Source organism: Trichoplusia ni, chromosome 1 (assembly GCF_003590095.1).
Source record: "Trichoplusia ni isolate ovarian cell line Hi5 chromosome 1, tn1, whole genome shotgun sequence".
Classification (NCBI taxonomy): domain Eukaryota; kingdom Metazoa; phylum Arthropoda; class Insecta; order Lepidoptera; family Noctuidae; genus Trichoplusia; species Trichoplusia ni.
The window spans coordinates 6,489,683-6,504,373 of NC_039478.1; the positions used below are offsets into that span (position 1 = coordinate 6,489,683).

Sequence of the window (14,691 nt, forward strand, 5' to 3'; positions counted from 1 at the left end):
CCCTAGTACGGTCATCGATATTGGTTTTATATTCTTTTTAGTTGGACCTGTTTTATCATGCGAAAAACGACCTTGCTTCTTATTAGTTTGTTTAATTTAACAGAGAAATACAAACGAAAATTACAAAAGCTCAGTTGGATTTAAAACAACATCCTGTATACACATGAGCATAGTGTTCTACACTAAATGGAGAATTCGTCTAATCTCTAGAATAATAAAGAGTTAACTGTGTGAATAACAGCATCCTTTTGTACCCCATTGTGGATTGTGAGAATATTTTCTTGATGCCACTGGGTCACCTTATATTATAAAAAGCTATTGTTGTATGTATTGTCCAAAACGTATTAAGTAGTCAAATAGCCACCCCTTTTTATTAGACGAGTATGAATTGCATCGTAAAAGGTAAACGGTCAGTTTCTCTCTGTATATTTATTCTTTTGTCCCTAATCGTATGCGTAAAGTCGTAAACTTTCTCAATCCCTATGCAAAGTATCGAACAATTCTGCATTTTACTCGGCTAGCCTCCTTTTAGCCTTTTTGCTAGGAATAAACTTTCAGAAAAGTTTAATGTCACGGTTGACATGCGACTGAAGTTAAATAAATTAAAAACTTCTTTGTTGATCCGTTTAAAGACTGTGGTTTTTATTCAGAAGAAATTTACAAGACATTTCTGTAATAACCAGATTTAATACTTCAAAGTCCTTGAATTTTTTGAGGGCAAAATCGTCCTCTAGAGACTCTTTAGCTGGTATTACAAATTAAACGTAGCTTTTGGGTATCATTGAAGTTCTTTATACAAAACAATTTTCTGAACTGAAAGCTTTAGCTAAATGAGATTAGTTTTAATCAACGTCAGTAGATAACACTAAGTGCTTCCACAAAGCCCCTAGGTAACTGAGTCCTCTAAGTTAGGCACTTAGGAATTTCTCGAACTGTTGTGTACCTGAAATCTAGGTGCAAAGTTTAATCTAAGAAGACAATGATAAATGAATAAGCAACGGCTGTAAATTCAATCTACCTACATCGAATCCACACAAATATTACAGACATATGCATAGCTATTGTGAGCAAAAAGACCGTTTAGACATGGTACCAACACTTATTGAGCAATAAAGATTTGTCCATCATTTATTGCCTTCGGGTATGACAAAGATCTCCACAGCGGTTTCGGAACGTTTCCTTCCAATAAGCTGTAGTTATCAAATCATGTGGCCTACTTCACCTCTAGTATTTGACCGAAAATCAAACATTAGCCATGCAATCCGTCCATAGTCCCAGCCCAAGTATTACCAATATTACTTGCGGCCACTATCAAATCCCATTTGCTTTCTCCCGTATCGTCCATTGCGCATTTCTTAAGTGTATAATTACTGCGTTTATTGGCTCATTCCATTCTGTGGAAGGCGTGTACCAAATTGCTGTTTAGCTTCAGGGCAACTTAGGGCTTACGCCAAATTACTGCCTACTTACGTGACTTCGTAAATTGGTTTTAGAAAGTTCGATGCAAGAGTTTATCTTGTGATTTATTGTTATTAACTTTGTTGGTTGGCTCTGCGGTATGTCGAACTGTAAACTTGCGTTTTCGAATCATACCACCCACCCGTAGTAATATAATCAAGATAAGTGCCCTAATATCTCAAGAATTGACGGGCGTAAATGATGTATTGCCGCTTCTAATAATGATAATCAAACAACTATTTCTAATAGGTCAAATTATTAAAATCACACGCTTGATAATATATTCTACTTCTAATACTTGCATAAAACCTGTAATTCGTTTCCAAATATGAAATGGCAGGAATATGTAAATTGACATTGTGCAGGTCAAACTCGACCGCGCTCTCATCGGAATGGGTCACTGAAACGAGATTTTGGAACTAGTTACTAAGAAAACAATTGAAGATCGGATGTTGGTAGGATGACCTCTTGCAAAAACCGGCCGCGCAACTTGATGCATACCTTGATACTGTATGAATAATTTCATATGATAATTGTCATAGTGGCGGCTGCATTAGAAACTCAAAGGACTGGGAACACTGCCGTGACTTTGCATACAGCTTAATCACAAATTGATGGCTGCAATACGAAATTGTAGGTACAAAGCTGAAGAAATACCGATTCGATTTCTTTCTTTCTATTGGCAGCACAGTTGTCATCTCAATTAAAATTGTATTTTCGCTTGTTTCATAGCTTGGACCGTTTCTTCAAAGGATATTGGATTTTTATCGTGTTGGAAATAATGTGAATTCTTGGAGGCGTCCGGAGCGCTCTGAGCTATCTATTTATTTGTGCAGACATCTTTTATACCCTTATTTGATTCTAATAAAACGCAGCACTTAACGATAGTTTCGCAATAACGCTTTATACACGGACAGAAATGGAAATGTAGTAAAATTTGCCACATTCATCGTAATTTGGTATTATAGTGTTTCAATGACCTCACTGGAGTCAATGAATTAACCACGCAGAAACTAGAGCGATTCATCTAAATGTAATTTGCCTCGTCTTTTTCCAGGTAAGTTGCTGTTTTGCGGTTCTGATGTCGGGGTTACGGTAAGCGTAAAAATTTGACTTCCCATTGGCCTCTTACGGTACAGCCATAAAGTAACAAATATGAGAATGTCAAGAGGACCCTAACGGTACACAAACGGTTGCCGACATCCGAATGGGTATTTGAAAACGATTGAAGTTCCATGGTGAGTTAATTATGGGTTGGGCTAGACCGTGACCCTTTGAAATGGACCTTTTGTAAGGGAACTCTAAATGGCTATTTAAGAAACAGTAAGGTCAATGACTCTTCTTAATGACAGGTAAAGAGTATGGAAACTTATTCACAGGAATATTTTGTGTCGCGGGAAGTAAGTACCGTCATATTTTATAATCTGCGCGCATATTGTTTTTCATTTTAACTCCGCGATAATTTAAGATGAGTTTCAATTTAAATTAAATTCTTATCTGATCAAATTTATTTGCTTAGCGAAGCTCAGCTAAAAAATCCTTCGACAAAATTTTAATTTAAAACTCAGCGATTCTTGATGACGTGAACACTACCTACAAATATAAAAACTGAGGCACACAAAAACATCCACAGCCTTGAGCCTTTCCAATTGTAGAACTCCTTACATTTCTAAACAATAAAATATATTATCATTTATCAGCTGTCATTGTTTTGATCTTCAATAATGCTCGTCACGTTTGATTTTATCTTTAGATATAAATGGATCATGCTTGTCTAAGATGCTTTCCGGTGGTGGCCCATAGGGCTCGCACCACGGACACGCGCGCCTTTGAATGTCTGATGATGTCTGACTCAGACATGCGTACGCGCATCGCATCACTCTACTACTACTTCGCCAATAGAATTGTATGCATTAGTGGAATCGGTGACAAATAATTTTGTGAAAGACTAGTGTTGATTCGAATTTCCTCTTTCGCCAATTTTAGGAGCTTACTTCTACGTAATGTTTTAAGTCAATAATTAAATTTAGACTAAGTTCATATATTTTTAACACTAATAAAGCTTCTTTTAGAAGTAACTGTGGATTGAAATGCTTATAAGTGCTCTAACATTAAAACTGCATCTATCCTCTAGCTGTTTAAGCAACAAACTCCCAAGTACAGTTTCACAAAAAGTCACCAAGGTTCGAAGGCGTATGAAGTCATATTGTTACTAACACAGTAACCCCGTTCTGCTTATCATAGATACTTCATCGTGTCCAATTGTAGGTAATCTCTCCATCTCTCTTCTGCTTTAGGAACCCGAGATCCGTGTATAGACAAACGACTGTCGTAACAAGGCTTACGCGGTCTTGTGTCGAACTGGTAATAAGAGTATCAGAGAAAAAGCTTGCAACAAAAAGTACATCTATTTTAAAATACAGGAAAAGAAACCCAGACTGAATGTAGAGCAAATATTGAAATTAATAGAGGTAAAATAAAAAGGTATGACTTTTTTGGAATTTGGCGAACAAATATGAGCTTTCATTGCAGGTATAGAATGTATATATACAAAGTACAAGTGTTTTTATAGGATGCCAGTTGAATACCAACTATTGCAGTAATCGTCGTTTCCAGCCTATGGGCAAAGCATCTATCTATTTGTGCAACTGTTTGATTGCTGTCATTGATAAACCGTTTTACTGCGATTCGTTGTGTGGTCCTTTTTTATTATAACTCAAGCTTAGAATAGAACACTTCTGTAATTTACAATAAAACAATAATTTTTCGTTTTTTTACGAATCGATTAAGAATCTTACTTAGGATCGATAATGTTATACAAAATCTGTTTCGCAATTTAATTAGTATTTAAGTTGATTTTATTATGAACTTTCGATCAGCGCGGATCATCTTTTCTCTTTATAGTGTTACTAGTCTCTAATGTAAGCTACACAGACATAGCTTGTCAGGTATCATCCAGACATCCTATGTCATTACCACTAACCGCGCTTCGAGCAAGACCAGTAATAATTACAACGATTTCGCCATAGCCCTACAACTGCCCCAAACATATTGCTTGTAATACATTTCTGTTCTATTCTATGAGTACTAAATGCAGTGATGTACGTCTCGTAGGTAGGTGATAGGGGACATTTGTATGCGTCGCAGAACTGAGTGAGGAGGCTTGTTGCTTTTAGCATCTATAAGACAGGTGAGCGGTGACTAACACACTGAAAAATTATGCCTTCGTGAACCAACGTTTCGAGTATAGCATGATAGTGTAAAAGCTTTCGGTGTTGGTGTATTTGTGTGAATTGGAGTAATGTTAGGTTGGTACTAAAAAGTAGTATGTAATTTATAAAATATTTATAAAGTACTGCGCTTAAAATCGTATCTACTTATGACCATCAAGATTTCTATCAGGCAAAATAAAAAAAAGTTTTATTCCAGATAAAATCAGAATTTGATAATGAATCTATTCCAAAGCAAACGAGATTTGAAACTTAAATCATCAGCGTATTCTTTTCATTTGTTTCGGTGTATGCGCACGCGTTGCATCTCCGCCGAGCCGAGCGAAGCCGAGCGCTTGATGCGACAAGCCGACACTCGTCGTGCGCCTGCACCGCGTCGCGGACCAACCAATCAGCGCCTCAGTTGCTTTACGTCACTCGTCGCGTGTGGTGGTGTCGGTGCTCGTGATGTGACCGTACGAACATCGAACTTATTTTAAAATTCAAATATTATCGAATGTTGACTCGAAAATAATGTGCATTTTGGTGAAAATGTGCTTGATTTGTATTGCGTCGCATAAGTGTTAATGGATTAAAACGCTAATACAGATTACAGTTTAAATATAATTTTGCTGGATTGTTTACTATGGTGATCGTCAGTGTTTTTAACAGGTTAGTGATGATTTTTTATTTTCTTAATTTAAAGAAATCTTTAAGCATGTTTTGTGTGTTGTCGATTAAATATTGATACTATTCTAATGATGTGAATAGAATTAAACGTGTTCGAAGGTAAGGTTTTAAAATGTCACGTTTTTTTTATTATGCATGTTTGATGAAGGTGATGTGTCAATAATGCATAGGATAGGACCGTTGTCTAATTTTAAATTAAAATGTAACTTTCAACTCTTTGTTGTTGTTATAGGGTACTTTATGCCTTATAAGGTTTGCAGGAAGACAGTGCATTTTTCGTTACACTTGATCAGCTCTGTAATCTTATTATGTATTGATTGGTAAACCTGCCAATATCTAACAATAGATTCGAGAAGGTATATCAAGTTGAGCTACCCACATTATGTGGAATAAATTCGATTCTCTACTCCCACGCGTTTTGGTAACCTAGGGCCTAGGCACGAGATAAATTGGTGGAACATGTTATTATTCCAGATACAATGTGGTAATACTAGATACTTGTATAAGTATTGATAGGTTTCATTCGTCATGGATTACCTAGTATGGCTAGTATCTACTTACATCAGATAATTTTAAGTAACTGTGACGGATGCCCTAACTGTACTAACTACAAAGCGTAGGTATTAGTTAATCTAGCTGCCTATTATAATATCTCTCGTGAGGCGATTGCATAATATTCATTAAATCATTGATAACTACGTTTGCTTCCGAAACTAGTTGTTCTATCCCGAAAGTGTGAGGAAACGTTGTAACCTACTTAAATAAATAGTAGATAATTATAAAATTTAATGATTACTTCAGTGTAATAAATTTTAATATTGCCATGAAAAACAATATGAAGAATAGGTGCTAAGTAGTATCTAATTACTTATTCATTAATTACCTTGACTATTTGTTATACATATAATTCAGTTGATAGTAAAAAGATACCAACGTTGAACCTTTTTTTATATTAATGCGGTGAGAGATACACAACATCCTTGGGGACCGCGGCCATGACACACGTCACAAATATTCATTTGTTAATTTAATGAATCATTTGTGATTCTGTGATATCCGAAATCCGTGTCTAAGCAAAGTCACCCTTCGGTTTGATTACAACACTATTACGTAGTCCGTTATTCCCTGGACGAACTTCAATGTTCCCCGATTCGACATGCTAGCTCAGTACCCAACATTTACGTAACGCACCTGACGATATCGTGATTCGTGACAGGCATCCATCACACTCTTCCGCAAGCATACCCATATCACCGTCATACTCTAACGCCTGTACACTGTATTGTATTAATTTGCGCGTTTTTAGGGATTCGGACATAAAGGGTGAGAACGGAATCCGATTAATATGGGACTGTTGAGATTTTCGATGTTTATTGTTCGTTGTTGCCGCTGTAGCATCAAATAGTTAACGGTTGAGACGGTCATAAATTTTATGAGTGACTGTTTTTTTTTCTTTAATTTATATGTACGGAACGATCAGCGTCGCAAGACTCGCACTTGACCGGTTTTTTGCTCCCCATGCGGCCAACCTCTTCCTCCACGCCGGAGTAATTTAGAAATGAATAAATCATTTTTCAATGTTTCGCTAACGAACCAATTCGAATGTTATGACAACGAATTTAAAGTTTCAATTTGATTGACAGGCAAACAAACGTTCCGATGCGTTTCCGATTACGCACGCAAAATGGAAACTGACTGATCTTTGAATATGCATGTGCATGGTCCAACCAGCTGTGCACTTCCACGCATAATCGGGAACTCTCGTTGTCGACTGTTTGTGGAACTATCGATATTATGTATCGTATCGATTCTACGTATAGTATCGATGTATCGAGTTATCGACGACAGATAACTGGGCCATTAGCGCGCCAATATAAACATTATAAGGCGGATGATTGATTAGGCACTCGTTACAAACTAGTCTCAACTCAACCAGTGTGGGATTTTGTCTAATGTCTTTTCCCATTTAGAATACTAATGCTTTATGTAAATTTTAAGATAAGAAATTAAGTTAATTTAAGTTGTAATTTAGATAATACTTTGATAAAATTTAAACAACAGATAGTGGCTTAAATACTAGATAATAATGTCCACTTCTTAGTTCTTGGGTTAAGCTTGCTTGTTGAGTACCAGTTGGTAAATTTAGTATTGCTATACGCTAGGTATATTTTAACACTGTTAGAAATGAATAACAGGATGTAGAACTTTTTTTTAAAGAACAGGATGAATAAACAAAACAGTACATTAAACTACTATTCATATCTAGACGATATAATAGCCAACAAAAATGCGTAGAACTAAATAAACTTGTATTTAAATTCTCAAGTTGAGCATTAACCTCAAAACAATTCAAAATTACGAAGCATAAACAACGCTTCTAATTTCAAAAACGTCTTGTTTATGGTTAGTTTGTCTTACTTTTTTTTGTAGAACAGAAACCGCACTCATTTATAACGACACTTTGCATTTTGATAATGTTTTAAGTGCCTACTTTTAACTCTTTCGAGTGATTACATTCCGTCGAGTCTTATCCTGATATTTTCCCATCACGTAACTTTTTTCGACCTCAAATTAAGTCAAAAACGTGTTCTCGAACGACGAAAGTGTTCAAAAAAATTGCTACTTTAAGAAATAATAAATCATTGCGGTTTTTGTCCACACTGATATTCGAGAGTGGGACGTCAGTGAGCAATGAATCACATGCAATGTCCTCGCCCACGGGCGTATTTACCACTCAAAGTGCTCCTAACTCATTTACTGATAAATTACTTGTCGTTTTGTGAACCTTATTGTCAGTCACATAGGAATCATTTCATCTCAACTGCTATTCTTCAACCCCGAGGTCATTCACTGCAACTACTTGACTTGAAACGAATTTTGACTTGAACGTATTGAGAAAGAAAATCAACATTAACAATGTATGTTTCATGTCCAAACTAATTAATCCACTGCTAATAAAAGACCGGTTATCAATTAGCATGTAATAAAAAATATACGTGTATCTTGGAAATCTTGTATTTAATGAAGCTAATTATCTGAAATGTCATTCAACAAATCAAGTTGACAAATAATGTGACGATTCTAACAACTTTTGGTAACTGGTTAACTGTTAAATTGGTGTCCATGTGTGTCATCGTTACGGGCCGAAAAATAGGGAAGAGAGGCCGCTTAATTCTTAAAGCAACAGGTTTTCATATAGACCGGAGACTGGTTGCTATCCTGTTTAGCATTAGAAAATCGCGGTGAATTGGGTCACACTCGCATAATGAGTTCCTCACTCTAGTCCTTAGGGATCGACCTGAAGTGAAAGTTGTCTGTTCTACTTTGCGAATTGTCTCTTATTAACATAAGTAATTTGCGTTTCGTAACATCATCAGTTAACACTGGCACGTCCTTTTTGCTTTTTATTTTCGCTTGAGGTTAGACAGGGATTTCCTAGATGGCTATTAGTTAAATAAACAATTGGAACTCATTCACAGAAAGTTGTCAGAATAACAGCCATTCTATGACTAATTAAAGCAATTTGATTCAACGCTTACAAGAATTCACACATGGGCAGCATTATGAATCGACGGGTGCAAAATGTTGGAAAGTACGTTTATGGTTTGCCATTTGCATCGATGAAATTGAGCCTTACCACCTTGTAATAAAGGTGCCGTGTTGTTCAATTCACTTTCTCAATGAATTGCTCTTTTCAATAATTTAATATGGTTTACCACAAGATGCTTAGAAACTCCATGTTCGGTCACTGACACCTACCGCAGAATTAAGTGGTGTTTGTCAAATGTGTGATGGTAATATGTTGAATGAATTTCCTCAATTTCATCTGTCGTGTTAGCTAATGAGATATTTAGCTCGTAAATCTTGGTAACAAGAAATTATTATTCTTTCCTCATGTCACAAACCGTAGGTTTTGATTAAAAATGATTTTCGTCATGTTTTTTATTTGAGATACCACCTAGACTTGTATTCAATAATTATCGTTTTAAAGAGGTTACTGGGACTTCATTGTCTGATGTTAAAAAAAAAGATGTCAAGGATTCAGACGAAATCCCAAAAACAGTGATCTATTGAGTATTAAGGAGACTTTTGCCCAGTTTAGGACGTTAAGTTTACATTGAAGCGTACATTTTGAACCGACTAGAAAATTCAACCTTAAAATGTATTTAATAACGCGCATTTTACAAATCATCAAACATTAAACACATCATAGTACATTTTATAAGAAACATGAAATAACAAACAATATAACGCGATCACTGTTACCACGCAGCATAAATGTACAGGGGAAAGCAATACGTCATCACGCTTACCGTATGGTAATCAGTGTTATGTTGTGATCTGTTTACGAACAATACTCGTGACTAAACACTCGTAACGATTTAGTAAACATTTAAAAGATGTATTCACATCATTGTATTATTTGGAACACGCAAATTGATCGTACAAGATCGACTGTCTTTTGTTTTAAGCGAGTGCAGCTAAATGGCGTCATTGATTTTTTTTAATTTATTAAATTGTTGAGTTTTAAAAAACAGGTACCAATGATACTTCGGGAAATATTAAAAGACTAACACTGTTCACTGAGTCATAGTAATTTTAATATTCGATAATTGCAATTTTTACTGATTGAGTAGAAGTTTCTTCCTTAAGTTTTTCCCATCTATGTTAGGTGTCAGCTTCCGATCTAACCGAATGCAGGTAGGTACCACTGTTTTACAAGGAGCGACTGCCTATCCGGCCTCCTCAACCCAGATACATGAGCTCCTAAGCAGATAGCAGTAATTCCTCTTAGAATAAAGACGCATTGACAAGTGCGTAACATCTGTCTTGATCTGTGTTAAAAGGTTTACCTTTTTCTTTTCCTTTCTTTTTATTATCTTTACTACCTCCCTTCTTACTTATAACAATAACGACCGATTTCATAACAATGATTTATAAGCCAATTAAAAGAGATTGTGCCTCTCATTGTATAGTCAGAGCAAAAGGCGCCAAAATTTAATGGCCTTTGTATGTGAGCCTAGTCACGATATTTGATTTGATAATATTTGTTTGCCGTAACATCTTATTTTGATTTTTTTTAAATGAAGGATACTTTGCAACAGGCGTGACCTTGACATAAACAAGAAATGTGTTTGTTAAGCCATAAAATCGTATTCATTTAAATAAATAAATATTTAGTGGCTACATTTTGGCGCTAAATACTTAATAAGTAATATATTCAAATTGATATTAAAGCTTTTATTAACCTTTTATCACATTGCATCTTAAAGACTGGTAATTAACCAGTTTGACGAACTATAAAATAGTAATTGTAAAATAAAACGGCTTGTATTTTTTTTGCCGTCTATGTCGATTCGCCTACATTTTCCTTTAAAATTAAGTACCTATCAAGAAAATAAATTAATAACCCTATAAAAATACAACCCCGGTGATTTAAACACAATATGGCACATTCTCGTTACGGTCAAATACGTTCACGCTTGTTGTCAAGTGATTTTTTACTTTATTATCACAATTAAAAGAAAAATTCTTTATTCTGTATCAAAGAGTTTCCAATATGTAACAATTAATATAATAATCTTTACAAGAGATCATTTGCCAGAGCATCACGCAACGATGATTGGTGTTCAGTCAGTATTTTCATTCACATTGATTTCACCTTAGGAATAGATAGTTATGCTTTCTACATCTTCATTATATTTATTTTCTGCGGTAGAGTGAGGTGGCAATTAAATTTTATTAGATGAATAAATTAAATGAGATCTGAATTAATTTAAGGTTAATGTTTCCGCAAGAGAAATTTCATCAAATGAAAGAATTTTGTTCAGAATATCGTAAGAAAATTTCTGATTGTTTTTTGTAAGTAGTTTTTTATCCCTTTCGAGAGGGTAAATTGGAAAACGTTAGTTAGGTGAAATATGACGCATTTGAAGGATCGATTGCATTTCATAGCAATCGATTTACCAATCTGTCATCGAATTTGAATCGATTAGTTATTGTCGGCCGTAACTACAGCAATGCCCACTTAAACATCCTCATTGTAATTTCGATTGCAACAATAAATCATTTTATAATCAACACTATTCAGCATAATCCGTAACTGTCATCGTTATGTGATAAAATATTGAGTTATTGAGAAGTTTCCGCAAATGTTTCGTGAGTACGCAAAAATGCCCCCAATACTGCAATCGTTCGGAATTGGCCCAACAATACGGCATTCTGCACGCTCCATTGTGTTACCATCTGTCATTCAGGGATTCAATCATTACACTCAATAATCGTAGGTTAGCCTCGTCGCCATCCCATACAGTCCATACACAATTGCGCAAAACTCTTATTATTAGAAATACGAACCGATAAATAGTGTTTCTGTGCACGCGTGATAGTAATATAGTTATTATTGAATACCCCGTATGTTTTTTGTCCGTCTCCCCACAATCCAATAAGTTTATTTATTAGTCGAGCACTAAAATCGGCATAAGGGGTTCCGTTTACGACTAAGTTTATTTTGTGAAGAGAGGGGATCAGTTCCCGGGTTGTCACTCAATGCGTCCTTTGTCAGTTTTTATCTTAGGGCTGTCCGTTGTCGAATGTTTAATGCCTTTGTGTTAGAAAAAGTAATTTAAATGTGGTTATAAATCCAGTACAATGAAAGTTTGGTTGGATTATAATGACAGAGGTGTTATAAGTTGTTTTATTTTATTTAAATTGTTTTTGGTTAGTCCAAACTAATTTTAATTATGAAAAAAAGCATAGTTCATACAATACTAAGAAATATAAGACGTACTATGCAACAAGAAGCATTCCGCAGTACTGCTCAAATAAGACTATGAGAGAAGCCGCTAATAAGAACCCTTTCTCTCCCTCCAAACTTGACACACATGAATTAATTTTCAATACGGTACAATATGATGACAAGTGGCCGACGTTCACCATGTATGGATCACTTATGATTTATTGCTGTATCTTGTCATTCCGCATGCTTATCTTAAGTAAAGGTTACTGAAATACCTCGCTTGGAAATGTCGACTCCAGCATTCTCAAAAAAGATGATGATGTAAAAGTGATGATATATCCTACTTGAAGATAAATGTGATTTCTCTATCCCTGTACCCTATTTTTCCGGATGGCAAATCATCAATAATCCATGATTTTTGCATATTAATTAAAATTAAAAAATTGTTTTCATTATTGAATTATTTACTTACATTTCTTTTTCGTGGCTCCTTTTTCTATTTTTCAAATAGAATTATTTTTGTTTCTTTTTTTCATTTGAATGCCAAGTATTGTGTAACAAATTAACAATGGCCGCTTATTCGTTTTTATTAAGCTCAACATGCGATCTGTATTTGTTTTTTTTTTTGTCGATACCGAATATGATTGGACCGCGATAAAATTAATAGCACGAAGATTCTGTTTAGTCATGTACGAATAGAAGACTTTTTTGTTGATATATTAAACTGTTTTAAAAAGACTAGTTGTTGATTGATTTATTGAATGTGATATGTGTGACGTACCTACAATTGATTACATATTTCTGTGAATAAATTGAAATCAATAATTCAGTTTTTTTTTTCAATTTTCTCATAAATCGTTTGGTTTTAGAACTTTTAGGTAACCTTGCAAGTTGAATATTATAGTTTTGTTTGTGTGGTCCAAAGTTACTCTCGTGTAGTTTAAATTTTTGATGTTCCCATGAGGTCAATATATTATGAGAATGAGGTTCTCATATTCCACAAAAGTTTTACCTCCTCTAAATATTTGAAACCAAACTTTTTGCTCCTTGAAATTTGGATTCTAGATTAAAGCTTTATTCCAAAATAAATTATTTGTTTAAGTTAAGCCACACTTAGCGTAATATATTTTTATTTTTAGGCCTTATATTGTCATTTCACATACATACTTCTCTATCTCCCTTTTAAAAATGTACTTTAAAACACTATAAAAAAGGTACAAATTCCATCGACCAACATCAACTGTACAACTACATGTGAACGTTTACATTCTTTAGAAATTAAATCAATCGGTTTATCAAGATTAGCACATACGGACACATAAGCTTCCTTTTAAATAAATGCCGCAAAGGAATAGCATTTGCAATTAATTACCCGCTATTTTCTTACATACCAGCATTAACCTTTATAAACACGATCAGTACTGTAATGAGTCCAATGATCCCGATTATAAAACTATAAAATCTCGGTTCTCGTTTGCTAGCAGACTTGCAAATGACTCGCGATGTCAAACATGCTATAACATTTTAAAAAAGGAATCGAATTGCGGCTGGAAATGTAGTTAGCAACTTGTTTTTTTTTCAGATTTTTCACATTAAGTGAAAACTCTTTTATTCGATTCCTAACGTTAAAAAAGACTTTCACAAAAAAGTTTGAAGTGTTTTGTTTTGGCGTTCTCGATATCAATTGTTTTCAAACAATTATGTACTTTAAATTCACAGTCAGTAGGTATGTTTTTCAATGTCATATATAATCGTCCTAAAGTGATCGCATATCGGAAATTTAAGTTCCCTTGCCTGCAAAAGGCTAATATATACGAAGATGGTAATTAACGCTACTTATCGGCTATTCGCTTGCATTTGATAATCCGCTTAATCTGAGAGATATCTGATCCTAATTAGTAATTAAAACTGTTTTTATCGGATAGCCGACAAACGCGTAAGGTTTTAGATAGTATAGTTATATCTATAAATATACGAAATATACATATATACAGGCAACACTAGGTCTAACTTGTACGGGACTGGTTTCTCTCTGAACCATGTATTTGGGCATATCAATGTCCAACATAATTAAAAGATACAACGGTTTACTCCCGCGTATGTATCGGGATTAAAATCCCGACTAGTTTCGGACGCAACTGGAGTCCTTAATCATAAGCTGACGCAGTGGCAGGCTTACCAGTCGAACTGACTTCAGCGCATCCCGTTGAAGATAATTATCTTCACGAAAAAAGAATAAATTACTACATACAGTTAGGAAAGCTTTGAAGACTGAAAGGCGGACTAAAGACGCTAAATTTAATTCTCGTATTCAACATTTCTACACGTAAACGATTATTTTATCCGCAGACAATAGCAGTTATATGATCAAATAAATGCAAAAAAGAGAGGAATTCGATCGATTTAGATTTAATAAAAACGTTTTTTGTTCTATTCTGAGCGAATAATTTTCTTTACACGTAACAGGAACTTTCAAGGATCTGTTAACGAACTTAATTTATATGATTTCCTATTGTTTCCACTTGATTTTAGATCGACTGTGTTCTAATTGCTGACGTAAAGCTTTTTGCTAGTTAAATTAGAATTTACCTTTGA

General features: G+C 34.7%; 1 protein-coding gene across 5 annotated transcripts in view; it reads left to right on the top strand.

Annotated features, from left to right (window-relative positions):
* Positions 1 to 14,691, top strand: part of LOC113492131 (rap1 GTPase-activating protein 1) — a 276,804-nt gene that overhangs the window by 131,614 nt on the left and 130,499 nt on the right. For 2 of the 5 annotated variants that reach the window (XM_026869458.1, XM_026869499.1), the window contains exon 1: positions 4,967 to 5,339. The exons of 2 other annotated variants lie outside the window; for them this stretch is intronic. Coding sequence is in view for 1 of the 3 variants with exons in the window: in XM_026869499.1 (XP_026725300.1) it covers positions 5,314 to 5,339 (26 nt within the window). In the remaining 2 variants the exon portion in view is untranslated. Of the gene's footprint in view, positions 1 to 4,966; positions 5,340 to 14,691 lie in introns of those variants that run through there. One more of the 5 variants, XM_026869466.1, reaches the window with a different exon arrangement.